Source organism: Rhinoraja longicauda, chromosome 37 (genome assembly GCF_053455715.1).
Source record: "Rhinoraja longicauda isolate Sanriku21f chromosome 37, sRhiLon1.1, whole genome shotgun sequence".
NCBI lineage: Eukaryota > Metazoa > Chordata > Chondrichthyes > Rajiformes > Arhynchobatidae > Rhinoraja > Rhinoraja longicauda.
In genome coordinates, this window is record NC_135989.1 from 6,417,516 (window position 1) to 6,442,331 (window position 24,816).

General features: G+C 48.3%; 1 protein-coding gene across 3 annotated transcripts in view; it reads right to left on the minus strand.

Annotated features, from left to right (window-relative positions):
- LOC144610716 (patatin-like phospholipase domain-containing protein 6) overlaps positions 1-24,816 on the minus strand; it is a 165,972-nt gene that overhangs the window by 11,182 nt on the left and 129,974 nt on the right. Inside the window, exons 29-34 of one of the 3 annotated variants that reach the window (XM_078429622.1) lie at positions 20,554-20,670; positions 17,904-18,020; positions 13,803-13,951; positions 7,535-7,687; positions 4,517-4,633; positions 1,071-1,158 (exon numbers count right to left, since the gene is read on the minus strand). In XM_078429622.1, coding sequence (XP_078285748.1) covers positions 1,071-1,158; positions 4,517-4,633; positions 7,535-7,687; positions 13,803-13,951; positions 17,904-18,020; positions 20,554-20,670 — 741 coding nt within the window. The remainder of the gene's footprint in view (positions 1-1,070; positions 1,159-4,516; positions 4,634-7,534; positions 7,688-13,802; positions 13,952-17,903; positions 18,021-20,553; positions 20,671-24,816) is intronic. The other 2 variants (XM_078429624.1, XM_078429625.1) reach the window with 2 other exon arrangements.

Below are 24,816 nucleotides of genomic sequence, written 5' to 3' on the forward strand. Positions count from 1 at the left end.
GTCGCTAAACTAAACAAACCCTCTCTGTGTCAGGGCCCGGACACAGATGGAAGCCGAGCGTGGCGGCAGCAGATCATGGACCACAAATTAGCAAAGGCAAGAGCTAGTGAGTTTGTTGCACTGAATCTGGCCACTTTACACAAGAATTGTCCTACACTACCAACCTCACCCTTCCTTCCCATTCTTCCATTCCTTTCTGTAGATCAATCCCCTAGGCAGATTGATCCATGCCTGACTTTTGATTTGTTGACCCGATCTATGGTCCATGCCTGGTTTTGGTGGTGTTACCTGTATTACGCTGCTGATTAAATCCGTTTCACTTGGTAACCATGAGGTGTGCCATGCAGAGGATTCCTCACTTGCTCTCTGCATTGTATTTGTAATAAAACGCTTATATAGAAGTTAAACGATTTGTAGAAATCTACACTTCTTACACTTTCCCCTGTCAACTTCACCCACTTGCCCTTTAAGGAACAAAATGGCAGTGTCCTAGGGAGCATTGTGGCGCACAAAGGCCAAGGAGTGCAGATACATATTCCATGTTTAAACTATCATGTTGTATTCTTAATGTTGTAATGCTTCATGCTTTATTCTCAATTGTTCACTGTATGTTCGTGTTGTTACTTGCGAGCGGAACACCAAGACACATTCCTTGTTCGTGCACATGCTTGGCCAATAAACCTATTCAATTCAATTCAATGAAGGAGGCCGCACCAGTGGACAAGGTGGTAAAGGAGGTGTTTGGCTTCGTCACTCATGGTATTGAGGGCAGGAGTCTGGATGTCATGTTTCCTCCCACACTCTAAAGAAACACAGGTTTGCAGGTTAGTAAAAATGGTAAGATTGTCCCTATTGCTCAGTGTGTATCGGGGATCGCTGGTCGGCATGGACCCGGTGGACTGAAGGGCCTGTTTCCGCGCTGGATCTGTAAGCTAAACTAAATGACAACCGCAGAGAAAACGCTGATAGTTTACAGGCCAGGCTTGGCTGGTGTTTGCTGGCAGGCATCCAATGGAAAGTGGAGTGAAAGAAACTCTGACCCAAGTGGTTTTGGAAAGTGCCCAACTTACCGTCAGCCACGTTGTAGGTCTTTGGAGGCTCAATGCGAGACACAATCTCAGCGAGGTCGGTGAACGCAGCGTTGGAGGACATAAAGGCCTGCAGAAGAGAACGTGCAGTGAATAATCTCACCCAGGCAACTTGGCAGCGGGTTCATGTCTCTGACCGAGGGCGGGCAAAGCCGGAGCAGTCTTAGTTTCAGTTTGTAGGAAAGGAAACAGCAGATGCTGGTTTAAACCGAAGGTAGGCACAAAATGCTGGAGTAACTCAGCGGGTCAGGCAGCAACTCTGGAGAGAAGGAATGGGTTGTGTCTACCCACAGAATGCTGGAGTAACTCAGTGGGTCAGGCAGCAACTCTGGAGAAAAGGAACCCTGCACATCCAAAGACCTCCAGGTTTGTAGGTTAATTGGCTTCGGTACAATTGTAAATTGTCCCTAGTGTGTAGGATAGTGCTAGTGTACGGGATGATACACTAGGTGTGGACTCAGTGGGCCGAAAGACAATAGACAATAGGTGCAGGAGGAGGCCATTCGGCCCTTCGAGCCAACACTGCCATTCAATGTGATCATGGCTGATCATTCTCAATCAGTACCCCGTTCCTGCCTTCTCCCCATACCCCCTGACTCCGCTATCCTTAAGAGCTCTATCTATCTCTCTCTTGAATACATTCAGAGAATTGGGCTCCACTGCCTTCTGAGGCAGAGAATTCCACAGATTCACAACTCTCTGACTGAAAAAGTTTTTCCTCATCTCAGTTCTAAATGGCCTACCCCTTATTCTTAAACTGTGGCCCCTGGTTCTGGACTCCTCCAACATTGGGAACATATTTCCTGCCTCTAACGTGTCCAACCCCTTAATAATCTTATGCGTTTCGATAAGATCTCCTCTCATCCTTCTAAAGGAAAGGCCTGTTTCCACGCTGTATCTCTAAAGTCTAGTGTGTAGGACAGTGCTAGAGTGCGGGGTGATGGTTGGTTGGCACAATCTCATGTTCACAAGTTATAGGAGCAGAATTGGGCCCATCAAGTCTACGCAGCCATTCAATCATGGCTGACCCATCTCTCCCTCCTAACCCCATTCTCCTGCCTTCTCCCCACAACCCCTGACACCCGTGCTAATCAAGACTATCAATCTCCCCCTTGAAAATATACATCGACTTGGTTTCCACAACCGTCTGTGGCAATGAATCCCACAGATTCACCACCGTGGTGACAATAGACAATAGGTGCAGGAGGAGGCCATTTGGCCCTTCGAGCCAGCACCACCATTCAATGTGATCATGGCTGATCTTTCTCAATCAGTACCCCGTTCTTGCCTTCCCCTGACTCCGCTATCATTAAGAGCTCTATCTAGCTCTCTCCTGAATGCATCCAGAGAATTGGCCTCCACTCCCTTCTGAGGCAGAGAATTCCACAGATTCACAACTCTCTGGCTGAAAAAGTTTTTCCTCATCTCCGTTCTAAATGGCCTACCCCTTATTCTTAAACTGTGGCCCCTGGTTCTGGACTCCCCCAACATTGGGAACATGTTTCCTGCCTCTAACGTGTCCAACCCCTTAATAATCTTATATGTTTCGACTTGGTGGGCTGAAAGGCCTGTTTTTGCGCTGCGTCTCTGATGTCTATGAGTTTAAAGTCTACAAGACCAGCAGGACAGGGATTGCTGTGGACCGAGAATGGACCCACATCATTGGCCACGCCAGGAGGCAGCGACTATGATCCCATGAGATGCAGCCTCTCACTGCAATGCGACCGTGACATTTGGACAGCATTTTCTCAGTCGCAGTTAAAAGACCTTGTGCAAGAGAGATACCATTCAGAGTATTGTGGGTTAATGTTTCACAGCAGTAAGCAAAGCAGCAGTCTGTTGAACAAATCCAGGTTACAGCCACAAACAGGCAAACAGAAGCCAGGCACAAAATGCTGGAGTAACTCCGCGGGTCAGGCAGCATCTCTGGAGACAAGGAGCAGGTGAAAGACCTGAAACGTCACCCATTCCTTCTATCCAGAGATGCTGCCTGTCCCGCTGAGTTACTCCAGCATTCTGTGTAAGAAAATAACTGCAGATGCTGGTACAAATCGAAGGTGTTTATTTCACAAAATGCTGGAGTAACTCAGCAGGTCAGGCAGCATCTCAGGAGAGAAGGAATGGGTGACGTTTCGGGTCGAGACCCTTCTTCAGACTGATGTCAGGGGGGGCGGGACAAAGGAAGGATATAGGTGGAGACAGGAAGACAGTGGGAGAACTGGGAAGGGGGAGGGGAAGAGAGGGACAGAGGAACTATCTAAAGTTGGAGGAGTCAATGTTCATACCGCTGGGCTGCTGGACACCAGCATTTGGTGTCTATCTGAGGGGGCGTGGCTGCGTTCTGCAGCTGCGGCTCACCGGCAGTCTCTCTGTCCTTTTTTTTGTTTTTGTCTTTGTTATCGTTTAAATGTTTCTTTTGATTTATTTTTAACTCTGTATATGTTGGGGGGTGGTGGGGGGGTGGGGGAAACCTTTTTTTTCCAATCTCCTCCTCAACGGAGATGCGACCTTTACCGTGTTGTGTCTCCGTTCGTGCTACGGCCTAACATCGTGGAGTCAGCGGCCGCCAGCTGGGATCGACCTTGAAGACTCCGGTCGCAGGGCCTGGACTTACCATCTCGGAGGCTTCGGCCGTGGGCCCTGCAGACCGCAACATCGGGAGTTCGCAGGTCCCTGGCTGGCGACTGGCTTTCGGGAGCTCCAGCCGTAGCAGCTTCGACCGCCCCGAAGCGCGAGGTTTGATTGACCCGCTCGCAGGCCCCTCATCGCCCTGCGTGGCCTGGCCGCGGCACTTTCCATCGCCCAGTGGGGGCTCAGGACCTTCATCGGCCTGCTCGGCTCGGCCCTGGGACTTTCCATCGCCCGGTGGGGGGTTCAAAAGTCGGGAACCTCGATCGCCTCGTGGCACCACGGGAGAGGAATGAGGAGGAGATAAGACTTTTCTTTGCCTTCCATCACAGTGAGGGTGTGCCTGGAGCAATCACTGTGATGGTTGTCTGTGTTAAATTGTAATTGTGTGTCTTGTGTTCTTTATTGTCTACTGCCGGACCCTGACGTGAGAGGACGCTGGCGCTGTTTGTTCGCCGCTTCTCCGTCAGTTTGTTTGTTTTTATGTCTCGACTGTTTTTGTAAAGCGTCTTTGAGCATTTGGAAAAGCGCTATAAAAGATAAATGTTTATTATTATTATTTATTATTATCTTCGGTGACGTTTCGGGTCTCGACCCAAAACATCACCCATTCCTCCTCTCCAGAGATGCTGCCTGACCCGCTGAGTTACTCCAGCATTTTGTGTCTATCTTCGGTGTACACCAGCATCTGCACTTCCTTCCTATACAAAGAGAAGCCAGGCATTGAACTGGCCGCACTGCTGTTCACGGCCAATGCACTGCACCTGCTAATAGGGGGCATTTCTGGGGACCGTACTCACGTTTTTCTTCTTGATCTCGTAGTAGTCAACTGACTTTCTGTCCTTCAGCATTTTGTCGATGATGTCCCCTCTGTTCCAGTTGCCAAACACCACCTTCCCGTACTGGTAGCCGAGATTCTGCAGGAAAAGATATAGAATTGTGAGAAAATGCACACCCCCAGATTTAGTTTAGCTTTCTCGTTTTTTAGTATTAGAGATACAGCGCGGAAACAGTCCCTTCGGCCCACCGAGCCCGCGCCGACCAGCGATCCCCGCACGCACACGAGGGACAATTTTTACATTTATACCAAGCCAATTAACCTACGCCCGCACCTCCAGACTCAGGAACAGCTTCATCCCCAGGGCCATAGCTGCTATGAACCGGTCCTGCTGAGCCGGATGGTCACATCGCACAGTGAACCGGCACAGATCTACTTGCACTTTATTCTGTTTTAAAACTGTTACAATTTGTTTCATTGGGTTGTTTCAATTAATACTGACTAGCTAATTAATTTATTGCATCGTATGGGAGGCGCATTCCCAATCTCGTTGTACCCCTGTACAATGACAATAAAGATATATTGTATTGTATTGTATGTCTTTGGAGTGTGGGAGGAAACCGAAGATCTCGGAGAAAACCCACGCAGGTCACGGGGAGAAGGTACAAACTCCGTACAGACGGCGCCCGTAGTCAGGATGGAACCCGGGTCTCCGGCGCTGCATTCGCTGTCAGGCAGCAACTCTACCGCTGCGCCACCGTGCCGCCCAAATCCCAGATTCAGGGGCAGTTTCTTCCCAGCTGTTATCAGGCAATTGAACCATCCGACCAACAACTAGAGAGCAGTCCTGAACTACTATCTACCTCATTGGTGACCCTCGGACTATATTTGATCAGACTTTGCTGGCTTTATCTTGCACTAAACGCTATCCCCTTTCTCATGTATCTGTACACTGTGAATGGCTCGATTGTAATCATGTATTGTCTTTCCGCTGACTGATTAGCACGCAGCAAAAGCTTTTGATTGTACCTCGGTACAACTAAAACTGAACTGAAGTCAGGAAATGAACTACAGGAAGGCTAATCCAGGCACCAAAGCAGTACACACTCAACGACTAACACAACAGGATGGAGCCAGCCCTCGGGGGGGGGGGGGGGAGGGAGGGGGGAGAGAGCAATGCCCCCCAGAGAACTGGGTGCAAGGGCGAACTGTCCCAACTGTGGATGGACACAAAAGGCTGGAGCAACTCAGCGGGACAGGCAGCATCTCTGGAGAGAAGGAGTGGGTGACGTTCCGGGTCGAGACCCTTCTTCAGACTGGTTAGGGATAAGGGAAACGAGAGATAGGAGCAAAGAAGTCCTTCTGCAGTTGTACAGGGCCCTAGTGAGACCGCACCTGGAGTACTGTGTGCAGTTTCGGTCTCCAAATTTGAGGAAGGATATTCTTGCTATTGAGGGCGTGCAGCGTAGGTTCACGAGGTTAATTCCCGGAATGGCGGGACTGTCATATGTTGAAAGACTGGAGCGACTGGGCTTGTATACACTGGAATTTAGAAGGATGAGAGGGGATCTTATCGAAACGTATAAGATTATTAAGTGATTGGACACGCGAGAGGCAGGAAACATGCTCCCAATGTTGGGGGAGTCCAGAACCAGGGGCCACAGTTTAAGAATAAGGGGTAGGCCATTTAGAACGGAGGTGAGGAAAAACTTTTTCACTCAGAGAGTTGTAAATCTGTGGAATTCTCTGCCTCAGAAGGCAGTGGAGGCCAATTCTCTGGATGTTTTCAAGAGAGAGTTAGATAGAGCTCTTAATGATAGCGGAGTCAGGGGGTATGGGGAGAAGGCAGGAACGGGGTAATGATTGTGAATGATCAGCCATGATCACATTGAATGGCGGTGCTGGCTCAAAGGGTTGAATGGCCTCCTCCTGCACCTATTGAGATATAGACTATGATGTGGAGGGATAAAGAACAAATGAAAGATGTGCAAAAAAGTAACGATGATAAAGGAAACAGGCCATTGTTAGCTGTTTGTAGGGTGAAAATAAGAAGCTAGTGCGAATTGGGTGGGGGATGGATAGAGAGGGAGAGAATGCCGGGGCTACCTGAAGTGAAATAAATCAATATTCATCCCGCTGGGGTGTAAGCTGCCCAAGCAAAATATGAGATGCTGTTCCTCCAATTTGCATTTAGCCTCACTCTGACAATGGAGGAGACCGAGGACAGAAATCTTCCAAAACAGACAAATTAAAGAAAACGTCTCCAGGGACAGACAGAATGAGGCAGTGAAAACTTGGGACATTTATTCACAAAATGCTGGAGTAACTCAGCAGGTCAGGCAGCATCAGTCTGAAGAAGGGTCTCGACCCGAAACGTCACCCATTCCTTCTCGCTCGAGATGCTGCCTGACCTGCTGAGTTACTCCAGCATTTTGTGAATAAATCGATTTGTACCAGCATCTGCAGTTATTTTCTTATAATACTTGGGACATTCACGCAATGGCAAGAACCAGTAAGTTCTTAAACTGTTCAATCTCACAAACGAGGGCGGGAGACCTCCTTCGAGGGGTTAACACAAACTTGAAATCGAGCTACTAGCCAAAGGGCAGGAGAATGGGTGGATCTTATAGAAACTTACAAAATTCTTAAGGGGTTGGACAGGCTAGATGCAGGAAGATTGTTCCCGATGTTGGGGAAGTCCAGAACAAGGGGTCACAGTTTAAGGATAAGGGGGAGGAAGTCTTTTAGGACCGAGATGAGAAAGGCCAGTTCATTGGCTATATTTAAGAGGGAGTTAGATGTGGCCCTTGTGGCTAAAGGGATCAGGGGGTATGGAGAGAAGGCAGGTACGGGACACTGAGTTGGATGATCAGCCATGATCATATTGAATGGGGGTGCAGGCTCAAAGGGCCGAATGGCCTACTCCGGCACCTATTTTCTATGTTTCTATGTTATTCAGACACGACCACAATGGTTTAGATGCCTCCTCCTTGTGATGTTATTAGACCCTCTGAAACAAAAGACCGAGAGAGGTACTTACATAAATCTCATCAAACTTGCCAAAGTCCATGGTTTTAAACCTGTCAATAGGTGGGCGGATGTATTCACAGTAGGCACTGCTCTTCACCACCTCCAACTGGCGTACACAGGACACGTAAGCCAGCCGTGACTGGATTTCTGACATGTCAGGGACCTGCAGTAAATCAGATCAACAGGGCATGACATGGGGGTCTTCAAACCTCACCACCCGCAACCCGTGCGCCGACCCACTGAACCGTGAGCATGCTCTCTCCATCACGGACGCAGTGCTAATGGTGGTATCCATCTCCTCAGCCGACCAGAATGAAGAGGGACCCGGTGGGGAGGGGGGCGCTGAGAATGAAGGGGGGACACGGCAGGGGAGGCCGCCGGGAACGAGGGGGGACCTCCAGGGGGGCCATATGCAGCATCATTAGGGTTGCCAACTGTCCCGTATTAGCCGGGACATCTCGACGTTTGGGCTAAATTGGTTTGTCCCGTACGGGACCGCCCTTGCCCTATATTAGGCCCGGGGGCTGCTGTAGGCCCGGACAGTGTAAGCCCGGATGCTGCAGGCCCGGATTCTGTAGGCCCGGACGCTGTAGGCCCGGACAGTGTAGGCCCGGAGGCCCGGGCGCCGCCTTACAGAGGCTGCGTAGCAACCCGCCTCTAGGCCTGGGCGGCCGCCATTGGTGGAGCAGGCTGGGTGAGGTCACGTGAGGCGCGGGGCGGTGACGTCACCTTGTCCCTTATTTGGGAGTGAGATAGTTGGCACCCTTAAACGCCAGGGAGAAGATAGGACTGACTGTTTGGTGAACTTTTGTAACTTGTGTACAGCCGAGGTGAGGTCTGCTGTATAATCTTACCGGGTTGTACGCAATACAAAGCATTTCACTGCACCTAGGACATGTGGCAATAAAGTATTATTGATTCATTGAATCAATAATGAAGTTTTAATGAGTGAAAGAGATAGCAAATGGTGGAAAACAAAGCTCAATCTCACTCCTCTCTCTCACTTGTATATACTGACAATTTTCCCCTCTACACCGCTGAGTTATAGATAGAGTCATAGAGTGACACAGTGTGGAAACAGGCCCTTCGGCCCAACTTGCCCACACCGGCCAACAATGTCCCAGCTACCCTAGTCCCACTTGCCTGCGCTTGGTCCATATCCCTCCAAACCTGTCCTATCCATGTACCTGTCCAACAATTTCTTCAACAATGGGATAGTCCCAGCATCAACTAGGTTGCAAAACAGTTAATAAAATTAATGGGATCCTAGATTTCATAGTTTAGTTCAGTTTAGAGATTCAGCGCGGATACAGGCCCTTCTGCCCACCGAGTCCATGTCGACCTGCGATTCCCATACTTCAACACTATCCTGCACACACCCGAGACAACTTACAATTTTACCAAGCCAATTAACTTACAAACCGGTACGTTCTTGGAGTGTGGGAGAAAACTGGAGCTCCCGGAGGAAACCCACGGGGAGAACGTACAAAACTCCTTAAAGACGGCACCCAAAGTCAGGAGTGAACCGGGGTCTCTGGCGCTGCAGGACAGCAACGTTACCGCTGCGCCACCGTGCAGAAGCAGATGAGAGCAAACACGTTACATCTGTGCGAAGCACTCACTTAATATCTAAGTGAATTCTGATCAGTGCTCTTTAGAAAGACTCTGCAGGGTCCAGGAAAAGGTGCCGAAAAGATGAATGAGCAGTTCCAAGGAAGAGCGAGAATGAACTGTGTAAAGGTCCTGATGGGCTCGGTGCAGGGTAGGTGCAAAGATTGACACGGAATGCTGGAGTAACTCAGCAGGCCAGGCAGCATCTCGGGAGAGAAGGAATGGGTGACGTTTCGGGTCGAGACGCTTCTTCAGACTGATGTCAGGAGAGGGGGCGGGACATCCCCGCACTTGGCTTTGACAAGCGATTTACAGGGTTGCAGGGAAAGAGGAGTGGAGAGAGACTGTGACTGGCTTGCTCTTGACAAGATCTGGCGTTTGTAAGAAGTTACTGTGTGTATTCCCCATGTTAATTCCCTGTGTGAGTCACGGAGCAAATGTGTCCCACCCTTGCTTATTTGTGGTCATGTGGAGGGAAATCGAGGACAAGGAATAGAAATATAGAAAATAGATGCAGGAGTAGGCCTTTCGGCCCTTCGAGCCTGCACTGCCATTCAATATGATCATGGCTGATCATCCAACTCAGTATCCCGTACCTGCCTTCTCTCCATACCCCCTGATCCCTTTAGCCACAAGGGCCACATCTAACTCCCTCTTAAATATAGCCAATGAACTGGCCTCAACTACCTTCTGTGGCAGAGAATTCCACAGACTCACCACTCTCTGTGTGAAGAAATGTTTTCTCACCTCGGTCCTAAAAGACTTCCCCCTTATCCTTAAGCTGTGACCCCTGGTTCTGGACTTCCCCAACATCGGGAACAATCTTCCCGCATCTAGCCTGTCCAACCCCTTAAGAATTTTATATGTTTCAATAAGAACCCCCCTCAGTCTTCTAAATTCCAGCGAGTACAAGCCGAGTCTATCCAGTCTTTCTTCATATGAAAGTCCTGCCATCCCAGGGATCAATCTGGTGAACCTTCTCTGTACTCCCTCTAAGGCTAGAATGTCTTTCCTCAGATTAGGAGACCAAACCTGTACACAATACTCCAGGTGTGGTCTCACCAAGGCCCTGTACAACTGCAGCAGAACCTCCCTGCTCCTATACTCAAATCCTCTTGCTATGAATGCTAACATACAATTCGGACACATAATGAGTTGCTGGCCCTGTGGGATCACGCTCTCTTTAATTTTGCTGACTGAAGTGAATAGTAATCCAGCGATTGCCTGATTGGATCAAGAGCAAATGTGTCCGATTGAAAGAGAGCAACTGCTGGAAGATCTCAGCAGGTCGAGCAGCATCTACGGAGGCAAAGGAATGGCCGATGATTTGGGTCGTGACCCTGCATTGGGGCTAAGAGTGTCGTCGCGGCTATCCCTCGAGATCGAGAATGATGATCTACGTTCCGATGCGAGAACGAAGACGCCTGTGCGTGTGTTTGTTTAACGTGTACTTGATGGTGCACTCCAAGAAGCACACGGTCCTTCACAAATCAATCAACTACTTCCAATGGCAAGCCAACCAAGACGATTGGAGCTGATTGATCTGTTGCAGCCTTCATCCGTGGAATTCTCTGCCTCAGAAGGCAGTGGACGCCAATTCTCTGAATGCATTCAAGAGAGAGCTAGATAGAGCTCTTAAGGATAGCGGGGTCAGGGGGTATGGGGAGAAGGCAGGAACGGGGTACTGATTGAGAATGATCAGCCATGATCACATCGAATGGCGGTGCTGGCTCGAAGGGCCGAATGGCCTACTCGCGCGCCAGAGACCCCGGTTCACTCCTGACTTTGGGTGCCGTCTTTAAGGGGTTTGTACGCTCTCCCCGTGGGTTTCCTCTGGGAGCTCCGGTTTTCTCCCACACTCCAAGAACGGTTTGTAAGTTAATTGGCTTGGTAAAAATGTAAATTGTCTCGGGTGTGTGCAGGATAGTGTTGAAGTGTGGGAATCGCAGGTCGACATGGACTCGGTGGGCCGAAGGGCCTGTATCCGCGCTGAATCTCTAAACTGAACTAAACTATGATTTATTTTATTAACTGTTTTGCAAGATAGTTGATGCTGGGACCATCCCATTGTTGAAGAAACAGTTGGACAGGTACATGGATAGGACAGGTTTGGAGGGATATGGACCAAGCGCAGGCAAGTGGGACTAGTGTAGCTGGGACATTGTTGGCCGGTGTGGGCATGTTGGGCCGAAGGGCCTGATTCCGCACTGTATCACTCTATGACTCTATCTATAACTCAGAACTATGTTCTGCCAAAGATTTATACCAGTAATGAGACTCTGAGCCTCTGCACCCTGAGTAAACTTGATCCATTTAGTCTGTATTGTCTCTCTTGTTCATCTTGCTAAAATGCATCACTTTTCTTCCAGCCTGTTATCTATATACTAAAACTCTTGTTTGTTTGTTTGTTTGTTTGTTTGTTTGTTCCTGAACTACAGCCAAAACGGTACACGATAGCGCGACAATTTTAGGCCCACCCTTACTCACCGTCGTCCCTTTGGTGCTAATGGAAGAAGTTTCATTGAAATCGGTGTTTATATTTTATATTATTCACATTTTAAAGTTTAAATCTATCTCCTAGGGAGGGAGGGGGGAGGGAGGGAGTGGGGCAGGAGAGAGGATAAGGGGGGTTGAGGGGGATGGAGGGGAAGGGGGGAGGGGAGGGGGAGGGAGGGAGAGGGGAGGGAGGGGGAAGGGGAGGAGAAGAGAGGGGGAAGAGGGGAGGGGAAGGAGGGAGGGAGAGGGGAGGGAGGGGGAAAAGTGGGGGGGGGGGGAGGGGAAGGGAGGGGGAGGGGGGAGAGTGTGCTGCACCAATGTAGGAGAGGCTTGGGCCCAACGGGTCCACTTGGTCTAGTGTCTTCTAGATGTCAATCGCGATCCTCCTATTCTACAGTCCTTAGTCCTCCTCCTATTGTGTTTAGTTGAGTTTAGAGATACTATGTGGAAACAGGCCCTTCGGCCCAAGAACGATCACCTACAACTAGTTTTATCCGACACACTAGGGCCAATTTACAGAAGCCTATTAACCTACAAATCTGTACCTCTTTGGAATGTGGGAGGAAACCAGTGCACCAGGAGAAAACCCTTGTGGTCACAGGGAGAAGGTGCAAAGTCCATTCAGACAGGGCCTGTAGTCGGGATGGAACCTGGGTCTCCGGCGCTGTAAGACAGCAACTCTACCGCTGCACCACCGAGCAAGGAAAACCATCTTCTGATCACTATTCAAGTAACATAAATAATTACCATGCTTTGATTTCTGAGCATTTGTTTGATCCAACGCGCAGACCAGGAGAGAGGAGGAGGAGGAGGGGAGGAGAGCACAGAAAGGGCATGCAGGAACAAGAGAGGCACGTGTTGGTATGCATTTGTGCAAAGAGAAATGGAGGATGAGAGGCAGCAATGGAGGACAAATGTGTTGGTTCTGAACAAAATCCACCAGGCATGTGTAAATGTACAGGTACTTTTGACTCAGGTATTGCTCCAAAGCCAAAAGAACAAGTAAGCAAGGGGATTTCAGAAGTTGGTTGGGATGGGTACAGTGGATGTATATCATCCTGATGTACCTGACCATGTTCAATGGTACTTTATTGTCACCTGTACAGTGAATTTTAATTTTTTTTTATATACAGATATTCATTTTTGTACACACATTCGTTTTGCTATACGCACACACTTCACAAGCAGCAAATTCTCAAGAAGTGTAAGAAGGAACTGCAGATGCTGGCTTACACCGAAGATAGACACGGAAAATTGCTGGAGTAACCCAGCGGGGCAGGGCAGCGTCACTGGAGAAAAGGAATAGGTGACGTTTCAATTCGAGACCCTTTCTCAGACAGTCTCAGGAAGTACCTCAACCCAAAAGGTCACCTATTCCTTTACTCCAGAGATGCTGCCTGTCCCGCTGAGTTACTCCAGATTTTTGGGGTTAAAACCAGCATCTGTGGAATTCTCTGCCTCAGAAGGCAGTGGAGGCCAATTCTCTGAATGCATTCAAGAGAGAGCTAGATAGAGCTCTTAAGGATAGCGGGGTCAGGGGGTATGGGGAGAAGGCAGGAACGGGGTACTGATTGAGAATGATCAGCCATGATCACATTGAATGGCGGTGCTGGCTCGAAGGGCCGAATGGCCTCCTTCTGCACCTACTGTCTATTGTCTATCTGCAGTTCCTTCCGAACCCCTTCTTAAGGGGTTGGAGAGGCTAGATGCGGGAAGATTGTTCCCGATGTTGGGGAAGTCCAGAACCAGGGATCACAGCTTAAGGATAAGGGGGAAGTCTTTTAGGACCGAGATGAGAAAACATTTCTTCACACAGAGAGTGGTGAGTCTGTGGAATTCTCTGCCACAGAAGGTAGTTGAGGCCAGTTCATTGGCTATATTTAAGAGGGAGTTAGATGTGGCCCTTGTGGCTATGGAGAGAAGGCAGGTACAGGTTACTGAGCTGGATGATCAGCCATGATCATATTGAATGGCGGTGCAGGCTCGAAGGGCCGAATGGCCTACTCCTGCACCTATTTTCTATGTTTCTATGACAGGCTTAAATGAGTAGTGCAGGGGAAAGGGAGGCACTCAATCAACCATCCTCGCAATGCATTATCCAGTCTGCATGGCTCCTTTACAAAACGCCTTGTGCAATGGATTGAAAAACAGACGCCCGCAAAGTTTCCTACTTTGACTTTCTCGGCCCAAGGATTTAGGCGTTTCCACAGCAACCACCATCCCGACAGGCTGTCTCCATAGTTACACAGCTCGGTTTCATCCCTGCTCCCCACATCAATAGCAATGACTGTTTTGGCACCCATTGTTTTGGCGATATCAGCTGCAATTACATTTTAAAAAAAGAGAACACAATTTATTTAACATTTCGGCTGAACAGCCAGGAATACTGCATGCTGTGTAAAACAGGCATCTGGCCTTGCTTCCCGACAACTGTACCCAGGGACAGCTGCCATTCGCTAAGTCCTCCGGAGAATCACTTTTGCACCGTTTCCAAAAATAACACGGAAAAGTTCCATTCCTTATTAAACTGCAAATGGTCAAAAGCCGCATTGCACTACATTTCCCACAATCCACTGCAAACGAAATATAAGCAACTTAACACAGCAATGGAGCAATCTTAAAGGTCTATTTTTAAGAACATTCACAAAAACACATGTGTAGGAAGAAAACTGCAGATGCTGGTTTACACCGAAGATAGACACAAAATGCTGGCATAACTCAGAGGGTCAGGCAGCATCTCTGGAGAGAAGGAATGGGTCTATCCAGAGATGCTGCTGCCTGACGCGCTGAGTTATTCCAGCATTTTGTGTCAACCTTCAAAAGTACATGGCCTTCTTCAATTGAATAACAAATTCCATTTTGAATGATGGTTAATTGAGACATGAGTGAAAGGCAGTAATTTCATCCGGCATTTTGGTTCGTATCAAATAGAAGAGGCATAGCTCAATACCAGTTGGGAATACAGTGGTTATTCAATATATGATGCTCAATCATGCAGGCGTGTGTTTGAAAGTGGGGGCATACTGACTGCTTGGATTGCACAGAGTGTTCTGTTATAATGTAAATTGCCAGCCCGATGAGAAAAATCCAGCAATAGTTGTGTTCAGTTGCGATCTTATCGAAATGTATAAGATTATTAAGGGGTTGGACACGTTAGAGGCAGGAAACATGTTCCCAATGTTGGGGGGAGTCCAGAACAAGGGGCCACAGTTTAAGAATAAGGGGTAGGCCATTTAGAACTGAGATGAGGAAATACTTTTTCAGTCAGAGAGTTGTGAATCTGTGGAATTCTCTACCTCAGAAGGCAGTGGAGGCCAATTCTCTGAATGCATTCAAGAGAGAGCTAGATAGAGCTCTTAAGGATAGCGGAGTCAGGGGGTATGGGGAGAAGGCAGGAACGGGGTACTTTTTGAGAATGATCAGCCACGATCACATTGAATGGCGGTGCTGGCTCGAAGGGCTGAATGGCCTCCTCCTGCACCTATTGTCTATTGTCAACAATTGACATTGACTTTTATTTAACAAAGAAAATCATCACAAGTGGTTTTGCAAAGACTACTGCCCAGCCATTGAGCATGCCCAAAATATGTGGAAAGTTGACCAAATAGTTTGTCAATAAAGGAGACACAAGTAACTGCTCCAAAGACGTACAGGTATGTAGGTTAATTGGCTGGGTAAATGTAAAAATTGTCCCTAGTGGGTGTAGGATGGTGTTGATGTACGGGGATCGCTGGGCGGCACGGACTTGGTGGGCCGAAAAGGCCTGTTTCCGGCTGTATATATATGATATGATATGCAGATGCTGGTTTACAAAAAAAAGACACCGTGTGTATGGTGTGCAAAACAAAGGATTTCACTGTAACATGTCATGTGTGATAAGAAAGTATAATTCATGCATTCAGGAGTTAAAATTAGGGGCCCTTGCTTAAAAACAAGGAATCTTCCACTTGACCTGAATATGTTTTTCAGCTGGATGTAAGACTTGGAACTCTCGAGCTCAGAAGGTAGCAGATGTAGAGTATCTGAATATTTTAAAGGCAGTAGATGGGTTTTTTTTAACCATTGGGCAGGGGTGGCCTAAAAGGTTACCTGGGCTTAGCCAAGGTGCAGAGTTAAGGTTAAAATCAGCTCATGTACGATGTTAATGATGGCCCAGCAGGTTCGTGGGTTCCAATGGCCAACAGGTGCTCTTAATTTGTGTCCAAAGCCAAACTTGACCATTGAACCTCAAGCTAATTATTGACTGCAATGGCAAATCAGCTGTGGGGAAGAGAACACAGAGTGCTGGAGTAACTCAGCGGGTCAGGCAGCATCTCTGGAGAAGATGGGCAGGCGACTTTTCGGGTCGGAGAGAATTCTTCAGAGTGGGTCTGAAGAAAACTGTGGGGAATAAGATTAGAAGCATAGGAAGTGGAAGCATAAATGGAAGCATAGCGCTCTGTGGGCCTGATTGAAATAACTCCCAGACTGAGACCGCCACCTACAGGCATACAGGATGTATTACTGCCTTTGCACATTGTCATAGCCAACAGATGTTTAACATTTTGTAAAGATTATTGTCCAGTCATGTGCATTTTTCTCCCCATACTATGGTATATATTTTCACAATTGCACTGACAGGCACCACTATACAAATTCATTCAAGGATCAAGTTTCAAATATGTTTTGATTACACTTGAGAAATTAAACTGGAGACAACAATGCACTATGCAAGGTAGCGTGTGTGTGTGTGTGTGTGTGTGTGTGTTTCCCAATGCAAATAATAGTTTCCTATCTCCAACTCCCCATCATTCCCACCCCACTGACCAAACCACCACATGTTAGCCTGGCGACAATGTGAACCACAATGGATCTCCAAGGGAAGAATTAATATCCCAATTTGTGCAGGCAGTTTCTGTTCCATTTCACGCAAGAACGGCCCACAATCTAACAATTGCCGTGTTAAAATGGAGACGTTGAAGAACTGCAGATGCTGGCTTATGAAGAAAAGGCACAAAGTGCTGGAGTAACTCAGCGGCTCTCTGGAGAACGCGGATGGGCGATGTTTCGGGTTTGGACCCTTCTTCAGGCTGATTGTGGTGTGGGAGGGGGGGTCGGTGGAGAAACTGGAAAAGAAGTGGGGGCAGGGCAGAGCCTGGCGAGCGATAGGTGGATACAGGTGAGGGGTTGATCGGCTGATGGCTGGACAAAGGCCAGGACATAAGAAGACAAATAGTGTGAGATGAGGATAGAAGAGGTGTGAAATGTGGTATCAGAGGAAGGAATGCAGGTGGAAGGGAACAGGGGAGAGGGGAAAAATGGGTGTGAATCCCGATGGGGCACAGGGAAGTAGGGGTGGGGAGAGTGAAGGTGGGGGGGGGGGGGGGGGGTGTTGTAGATTAGTTACCTAAGATTGGAGAATTCAATGTTCATATCATTAGGCTGTAAGTGACCGAAGCGGAATCTGAAGACGGGGTCCCGACCTGAAACATCACCTATCAATTTTCTCCAGAGATGCTGCCTGACCCCCTGAGTTACTCCAGCATTTTGTATCTATCTTCAGAACAAGAGATGTGCTGTTCCTCCAGTTTGCATGTGGCCTCACTCTGGCAATGGATTATTGCATGGTTTTCTCTTACTGTTGTTGGTCTTTCCAATCGCTGATGGTCTCAATAATGACCATTCCCGCACTGCCCAGCCAGATGTTCCCCCTTCCCTGTCCCTCCACCACACACACACACACACGCACGTTGTATGTACACCTCTGTCACCGAGGAAGCATTTTTACAGCAGAAATTGTACCCTAAAAGTTGACATGGCAACAAACTAAGATTGCAGCCGCCCACCTGCCCAATGACCCAAAACCATTTTGGGGTTTGAGGCACTGAATTTTTGCCAAATTCATTCTAATATTTATTTTTAAAAGCCAAACAAAGATGCTTCCATTCAAGCCACAAGTTCGACAACATGGCAGGATAAGTTAGATTGCCGTCAATGAATTGGTGGACTGTGCCAAGCCATTTCTGCAGCTAACTTATTCTGGAGCCAGTTAATTTGCAGAAGATCGATGGCTCCCCGGATTTGATTTGACCTGTGGCTTCTGTAAGAAATTCATATGAAATTAGGTTTTGCGTCACACATAAAGAAGAGCCGATTGACTTTCATTAGTGTTTACAATCACAATGCCGTCATTTCAAGAGCATACCTAGTAGCTTAACTTGACTTATTTTGCTATCAAGAAGCTTATTCAGATCTCACCTTGGGCCTTTGCTCTCCTAGTGTCACATACTTGCCTGGCAGGTTGTTGGTGTATCCTCCATCCATGAGCAAGTGTCCGTCCTTGGGGTCACAGAGTGGCGGCAGGTATCCCGAGAGGGACATGCTAGCTCGCACGTACCGCCACAGCGAGCCTAACCACACGAGGAACAGATGCAGTCAGAGGCCTAGACGAGCATAGGTGCGCGCGACGCGCCACCCTTCCCCCACTTCCTCATTGCAAAATGGCTGCTTTAGGCAGAGGGGTGAAGGAGGGGAAGCTCACAGCTTTCTACTCACAGGCCTAAGGAAATCTCCACAGCATCTCATCTCCTGCAGCACAGTGTCCTCCCCCATGCCAAATTATTTCCGAAAGGGCAGGTGGGAAGTGGTGAGAGTGAGAAGACTTCAACACCAAATCTCTTTGGGCACAAAGGACTTGTATTCTCAGCAGAATGGCTGAAAGTCACTCGTCACTAATGTCAGTCATTAGTGTTCAGTTACAGTGGAATCATCATGCCCCTCAATAATCTGTAACATTGTGCATTTCTTCCACGGATAATTTCTAAAGTTTACATCTTTAAAGAAAGGCCTACTAACACTAATCTTTTCACCCTCAAAGATCTGAGACTTTTGCCAACCTTGCGTTCTGGTGTATTCCTCACTACCCTGGAATTTCCTCCTTAACCTTTGGTCCCCTTGTGGATGCAAGCTTAGAGATACAGCATGGAAACAGGCCCTTCGGCCCACCGAGTCCATGCCGACCGCTGATCACCTATCCACACTAGTTCTCTGTTATCCCACTTTAGTTCTGTGTTATCCCACCTTCCCATCCACTCCCTGCACACTGGGGGCAATTTACAGAGGGGCCGATTAACCTACAAACCCGCACGTCTTTGGGATGTGGGTGGAAACCAGAGCACTCGGAGGAAACCCACGTGGCGACAGGGAGTACGTGCAAATTCCTTTCGGACAGGCCAAGGTGCAGTTTTGGTCTCCAAATTTGAGGAAGGATATTCTTGCTATTGAGGGCGTGCAGTGTAGGTTTACTAGGTTAATTCCCGGAATGGCGGAACTGTCATATGTTGAAAGACTGGAGCGACTAGGCTTGTATACACTGGAATTTAGAAGGATGAGAGGAGATCTTATCGAAACGTATAAGATTATTAAGGGGTTGGACACGTTAGAGGCAGGAAACATGTTCCCAATGTTGGGGGAGTCCAGAACAAGGGGCCACAGTTTAAGAATAAGGGCTAGGCCATTTAGAACTTTTTCAGTCAGAGTTGTGAATCTGTGGAATTCTCTGCCTCAGAAGGCAGTGGAGGCCAATTCTCTGAATGCATTCAAGAGAGAGCTAGATAGAGCTCTTAAGGATAGTGGAGTCAGGGGGTATGGGGAGAAGGCAGGAACGGGGTACTGATTGAGAATGATCAGCCATGATCACATTGAATGGCGGTGCTGGCTCGAATGGCCGAATGGCCTACTCCTGCACCTATTGTCTATTGTCTATTGTCTATTTACCATGCCAAAGTCCTCGAATAAATGTCATTTGCTGCTTCCCTTGAACAGCTGTACAATCCCACTCTGAATAATTTCGCCAACAAGCTCACTTCCCTGTCGTAGAAAGAAACAGGCCACTTGGCCCACCGAGTCCACGCCAATCTTCAAACACCAATTTTTTCACAAATTCCACCTTAATCCCTTTTTATTCTCTTTGGCAGCTCAATCTCCCGTCTCACAGATTCTACACACGAGAGGACATTTACAGTAGCCAATTAAAGGGTCTCGACCCAAAACGTCACCCATTTCTTCTCTCCAGAGGCGCTGCCTGACCCGCTGAGTTACTCCAGTATTTTGTGTCTACCTACAGCCACTGAACCTAGCAATCCGCACGTTTTTTTTTGGAAGGAGGGAGGAAACAAGAGCACAGGTGTGTCTTTGGAGGCCTTCACACCTATCACCTATTCACCTACCACCTTGCTCACCCCAATTCAGAATGTAAGACTCAAGTCTGGGATTGAACAATTCAGACTCAAGTCTGGGATTGAAGGACCCAGCTGAGAGTGAGAATTGCCAATTTCCCTTGTTCTACAGATGGGAAGAATGAGATTCCACTGTAAGATTCTTGATTTGATTTACTCACTAACAAAGCTTAGTGAGCTTTGTTATGGTGTTATTAATTTGATTAATGGTGACAATGTAAAAAACAAAATGAAAGAGTCACTGGGCAGATAACCATCTCATGACTACAGATGATGATCCAACCCAGACCAGGGACCAGCTTGTCGGCTGCGAGACTCCTTTGATGCTGTGTAGATTTAGAGTTTTTGCAGCAAGATGGTTCCACACGCAAGACTTATCCACCTCCGGCCCTGTCCTGGGCTGAAGGACAATAAACCTTCACAGAGAGACTCGGTTCAGAAGGAAACAAAGCAGTTTGAGGCATCTGGCAGCCGAGCATAGAAAGCTGACGCAGTCCTGTTAGAGAAGGAGATCGCTGGCAGCCACCCAGCGGTTTAATTGATATTTTCCATAACTTTAAGGATCTGCAATGTATCCCAATGGTTGATTATCGACGGGTTGGCAAAGAGATCGGTCGCAAACGCCCAAATGCCGTTTCCTTTCGAGCCGCAAGTTTCCAATGCCTCCACATGGCCTGTGTAGATAGGAAGTGATTGTAGTGCTGACCTGGGACATTGTTTACATAGCAGCCATCCACAAGCAAATGCCCGTCCTTTGGGTCACAGAGAGGAGGCAAATAAGGGACGTAAGATGCACTTGCTCTGACGTAACGCCAGATGCAGCCTGCTGGATGAAGATGAAGAGTAAGAAAAGGAACAGCAAGGTGGAACAGCATGGAGGGGGGGGGGGGGGAATAAAAAAATAATGGACACACAGGCACAGAGAAAAAGCGTGATAAGGGTCAATTGGGAGAACTCTTTGAAGAGTTGGGAGGGCATTACTGTTACGGAAAATTCCTTGCAAGCATTCCTGTCATCCTCCTTCACGGACGATATATTCACTTTGAACAGCGACTGGGGTGCTGTTCTTTAGGTATGATTGAGCAAACTGCAGGAAGGAACTGCAGATGCTGGTTTACACTGAAGATAGACACAAAAAGCTGGAGTAGCTCAGCGGGACAGGCAACATCTCTGGAGAGAAGGGAGAGGTGATGCTTTGGGTCAACCTGGTCAATTCGGCTTGTACTCGCTGGAATTTAGAAGACTGAGGGGGGATCTTATAGAAACTTCTTAAGGGGTTGGACAGGCTAGATGCAGGAAGATTGTTCCCGATGTTGGGGAAGTCCAGAACAAGGGGTCACAGTTTAAGGATAAGGGGGAAGTCTTTTAGGACCGAGATGAGAAAGTTTTTTTCACACAGAGAGTGGTGAATCTGTGGAATTCTCTGCCACAGAAGGTAGTTGAGGCCAGTTCATTGGCTATATTTAAGAGGGAGTTAGATGTGGCCCTTGTGGCTAAAGGGATCAGGGGGTATGGAGAGAAGGCAGGTACGGGATACTGAGTTGGATGATCAGCCATGATCACATTGAATGGTGGTGCAGGCTCGAAGGGCCGAATGGCCTACTCCTGCACCTACTTTCTGTTTCTAACCTACAGTATCTGAAGAAGGGTCTCGGCCTATTCCTTTTCTCCAGAGATGCTGCCTGACCTGCTGAGTTACTCCAGCTCGTGGTGGCTATCTGCAACATAATGCAATTGACTACCATGGACAGAGCAATGGTTCTCACAACAGTGGTATCAATGGAAACATTTTTGACACTAAATCACAAAAGCAGACTGGTTTTAAATGAGCATTAAAATTGAAAGAAGCAGAATATATATATATTTAGGGGGGATGTCCTGAATTTGATGATGCAGATATTTACCGACGAACAAAATCAAAACAAATTTACGATGAAGTCCCACAGCCAATATGCATTTTGGACATGGGGGTCGGAGGAGAACGCATGTCCCAGCAGTTTTGTCCTGTTCTTTATTACTCCTTTCAAACTTTGTCATGGAATATTAAATGGAAGTCCTATGTTGAGAAGGTGAGTAAGCTAGCTGGGTCAAGGGAGGTTTCGCAAATTCATAAGCCATAGGAGCAGAATTAGGACATTGTCCATCAAGTCCACTCCGCCATTCAATCATGGCTGATCTATTTTCCCCTCGTAGCCCCATTCTCCTGCCTTCTCCCCATAACCCCTCGCACTGAGATGGTCAGTGGTCACTGAATAACTCCTCACTGTGATTCTGTCCTGTGCACCCGTAACTCCATTCCACATTAATCTATCCCCTCCAGCCTCGATGCCAACCCTGAACAGGAAGTTGAAAAGCCAAGTGAAAGACAGCCAGACGTCGGGTGCCATCTGTGCGGAGTTTGCACATTGTACCTGACCGTGTGGGTTTTCCCAGGTGCCCCGGCTTCCTCCCACACTCTAGACACGTGCAGGATTGTAGGTTAATTGGCTAAAAAATTGTAAATTGTCCCGAGTGTGTAGGATAGTGCGAGTGGACAGGGCGATCGCTGGGCGGCGCGGACTCGGTGGACTGAAGGGCCTGTTTCCGTGCTGGATCTCCAAAGTCTAATGATGGTATATCTCCATAGAAGTTCCAAAGCTCGTTGGAGAGGAACATCAGTCACACGTTCACAACTCCACCTTGAATGTGTGGGAAGAGGAGGGGATCTCAGAGACCACACTGGTGAAATTCTTCAAGAGAAAATAAAAAACCAGCCGAGGCCTCTGTTGGCTAATACGGGGCCTTTCCAACCGCATCTACCCAGTGGCTGAACCACAGCGAGCATTTTATCCGTCTATCAGCACAATAGACTGAGATCTAAGGGAAATGCAGGGAACAACATCGGTCACTATACATGGCCTTAATTGACCCGACAAAAGCCTTTCACTCCACTAACGGAAGGGGACTGTCTTCCATCCTTCTCAATTTTGGCAACCTTCAGAACCTCCATCTCACGTCTGCTATGTGCTGTACATAAGATATACATAAGATCATCAGTAAGATCATAAGTGATAGGAGTAGCATTAGGAAGTGGCGGTGCTGCCCAGCAGCTGCGGCTCACCTGCAGTCCGTTTGTCTTTTGTGTTTTTTTTGTCTTAATTGTAGTGTTTAGATATGATGTGTTTTTGTGGTTGTGTACTATGTGTGGGGGGGGGGGGACTGTAAAATTGTCTCTTCCGAACGGAGACGCGACCTTTGTTTTCTGGGTGGTGTCTCCGTTCCCGCTGCGGCCTACCATCGGCCAAACACCTGGAGCTGGCGGACCACCTGGACTCTGGTTTACAGAGCCCGCGGACCGGACTTACCAACTGCGGTGCTGGCTGCCTTCGAAGGCTGTGGTGGTGCTGCGGGAGCGGCCGCGACTCGCCTTTGGAGGCTTCGGCCGCGGTCCGCGTGGACGTCGGAAGCTCGCAGGCCCCTGGGTGGGGGCCGACATCGGGAGCTCCGGCAGCGGCAGCGTCTTCGCCCGCCCCGAATCGCTGGGGTTGGGTCGGCCCGTCGCGGACCTTTCAGCGTCCGGCGCGGCCTGTAGTAGGCCGCGGGATTTTCTCCGCCCGGCGGGGGCTTCAATGTCGGGAGCCACGACTGCCCCGACGTGGCAACTTCAACAGCCTGACCGCAGGAGAAGACGGCAGGGGAAGAGAGAAGACATTCTGGCCTTCCATCACAGTGAGGAGGGGACTGGAGGAGACTCACTGTGATGGATGTTTCTTTTTTTTGTTTTGTGTTGGTTTGTGATTGTGTGTGTTATTGTTTATTTTTACTGCTCTTATTTGTGGACTGTGGGTAATGGAATTTCGTCCAATAGTAAATTTGTTTTTGGATGACAATAAAGGCTATTCTGATTCTGATTCTGAATTAGGCCATTCGGCCCATCAAGTCTACGCCATTCAATCATGGCTGATCTATCTCTCCCTCCTAACTCCATTCTCCTGTCTTCTCCCCATAACCCGACACCCGTACCAACCCGTACATCATAGTGCCATTGGTTACGGTCACAGCAGGCCCAATGTCATTGTAGCCAGGTATCTCGCAAGGCTTCAGTTTTTTAACTCTTTCTTTCCACAAAGCGACACTTCTTCTACAAGCGTTTTTAGTTTATTTTAGTTTAGAGATACAGCGCAGAAACAGGCCCTTCGGCCCACCGAGTCTGCTCCAACCAGCGGTCACCCCGTACACTAGCACGATCTTACACACGAGGAACAATTTACAATTCTTACCAACGCCAATTAACCTACAAACCCGTTTGTCTTTGGAATGTGGGAGGAAACCGGAGCACCAGGAGAAAACCCACGCAGGTCACGGTAAGAATAATGTACAAGCGCCATACAGACAGCACCCGTGGTCAGGAATGAACCTTAGTCTCTGGCGCTGTAAGGCAGCAACTCTACCGCTGCACCACCGTGCTATCCCAAGCTTCCTGTTGTTGTGCAGCTAACCTGCACGACTCATGGGGAAATGCTCATCAAAAACCTTTGCCTTACCAGAACCAAAGTCACTCCAACGGCATCCCTCCCACTGTCTGCTGATGACGCTTCTGCATGTGCACTTTCAAAGGCTGTGCTCTAAAATGAAGAAGGGTCTCGACCCGAAACGTCGCCCATTCCTTCTCTCCTGAGATGCTGCCTGACCCGCTGAGTTACTCCAGCATTTTGTGAATAATATGCTCTAAATTACTGCCGTCTTGTTCACCGAAACATTCTGGAGAATGCGTATTACACGTAATATCAGCGAAAGGGCGGCACGGTGGCGCAGCGGTAGAGTTGCTGCCTTACAGCGCCAGAGACCAAGGTTCATTCCTGACCATGGGTGCTGTCTGAACGGAGTTTGTACATTATTCTTACTATAGGTTTTCTCCGGGTGTTCCGGTTTCCTCCCACATTCCAAAGACGTGCGGGTTTGTATGTTAATTGGCTTGGTAACTGTAAAA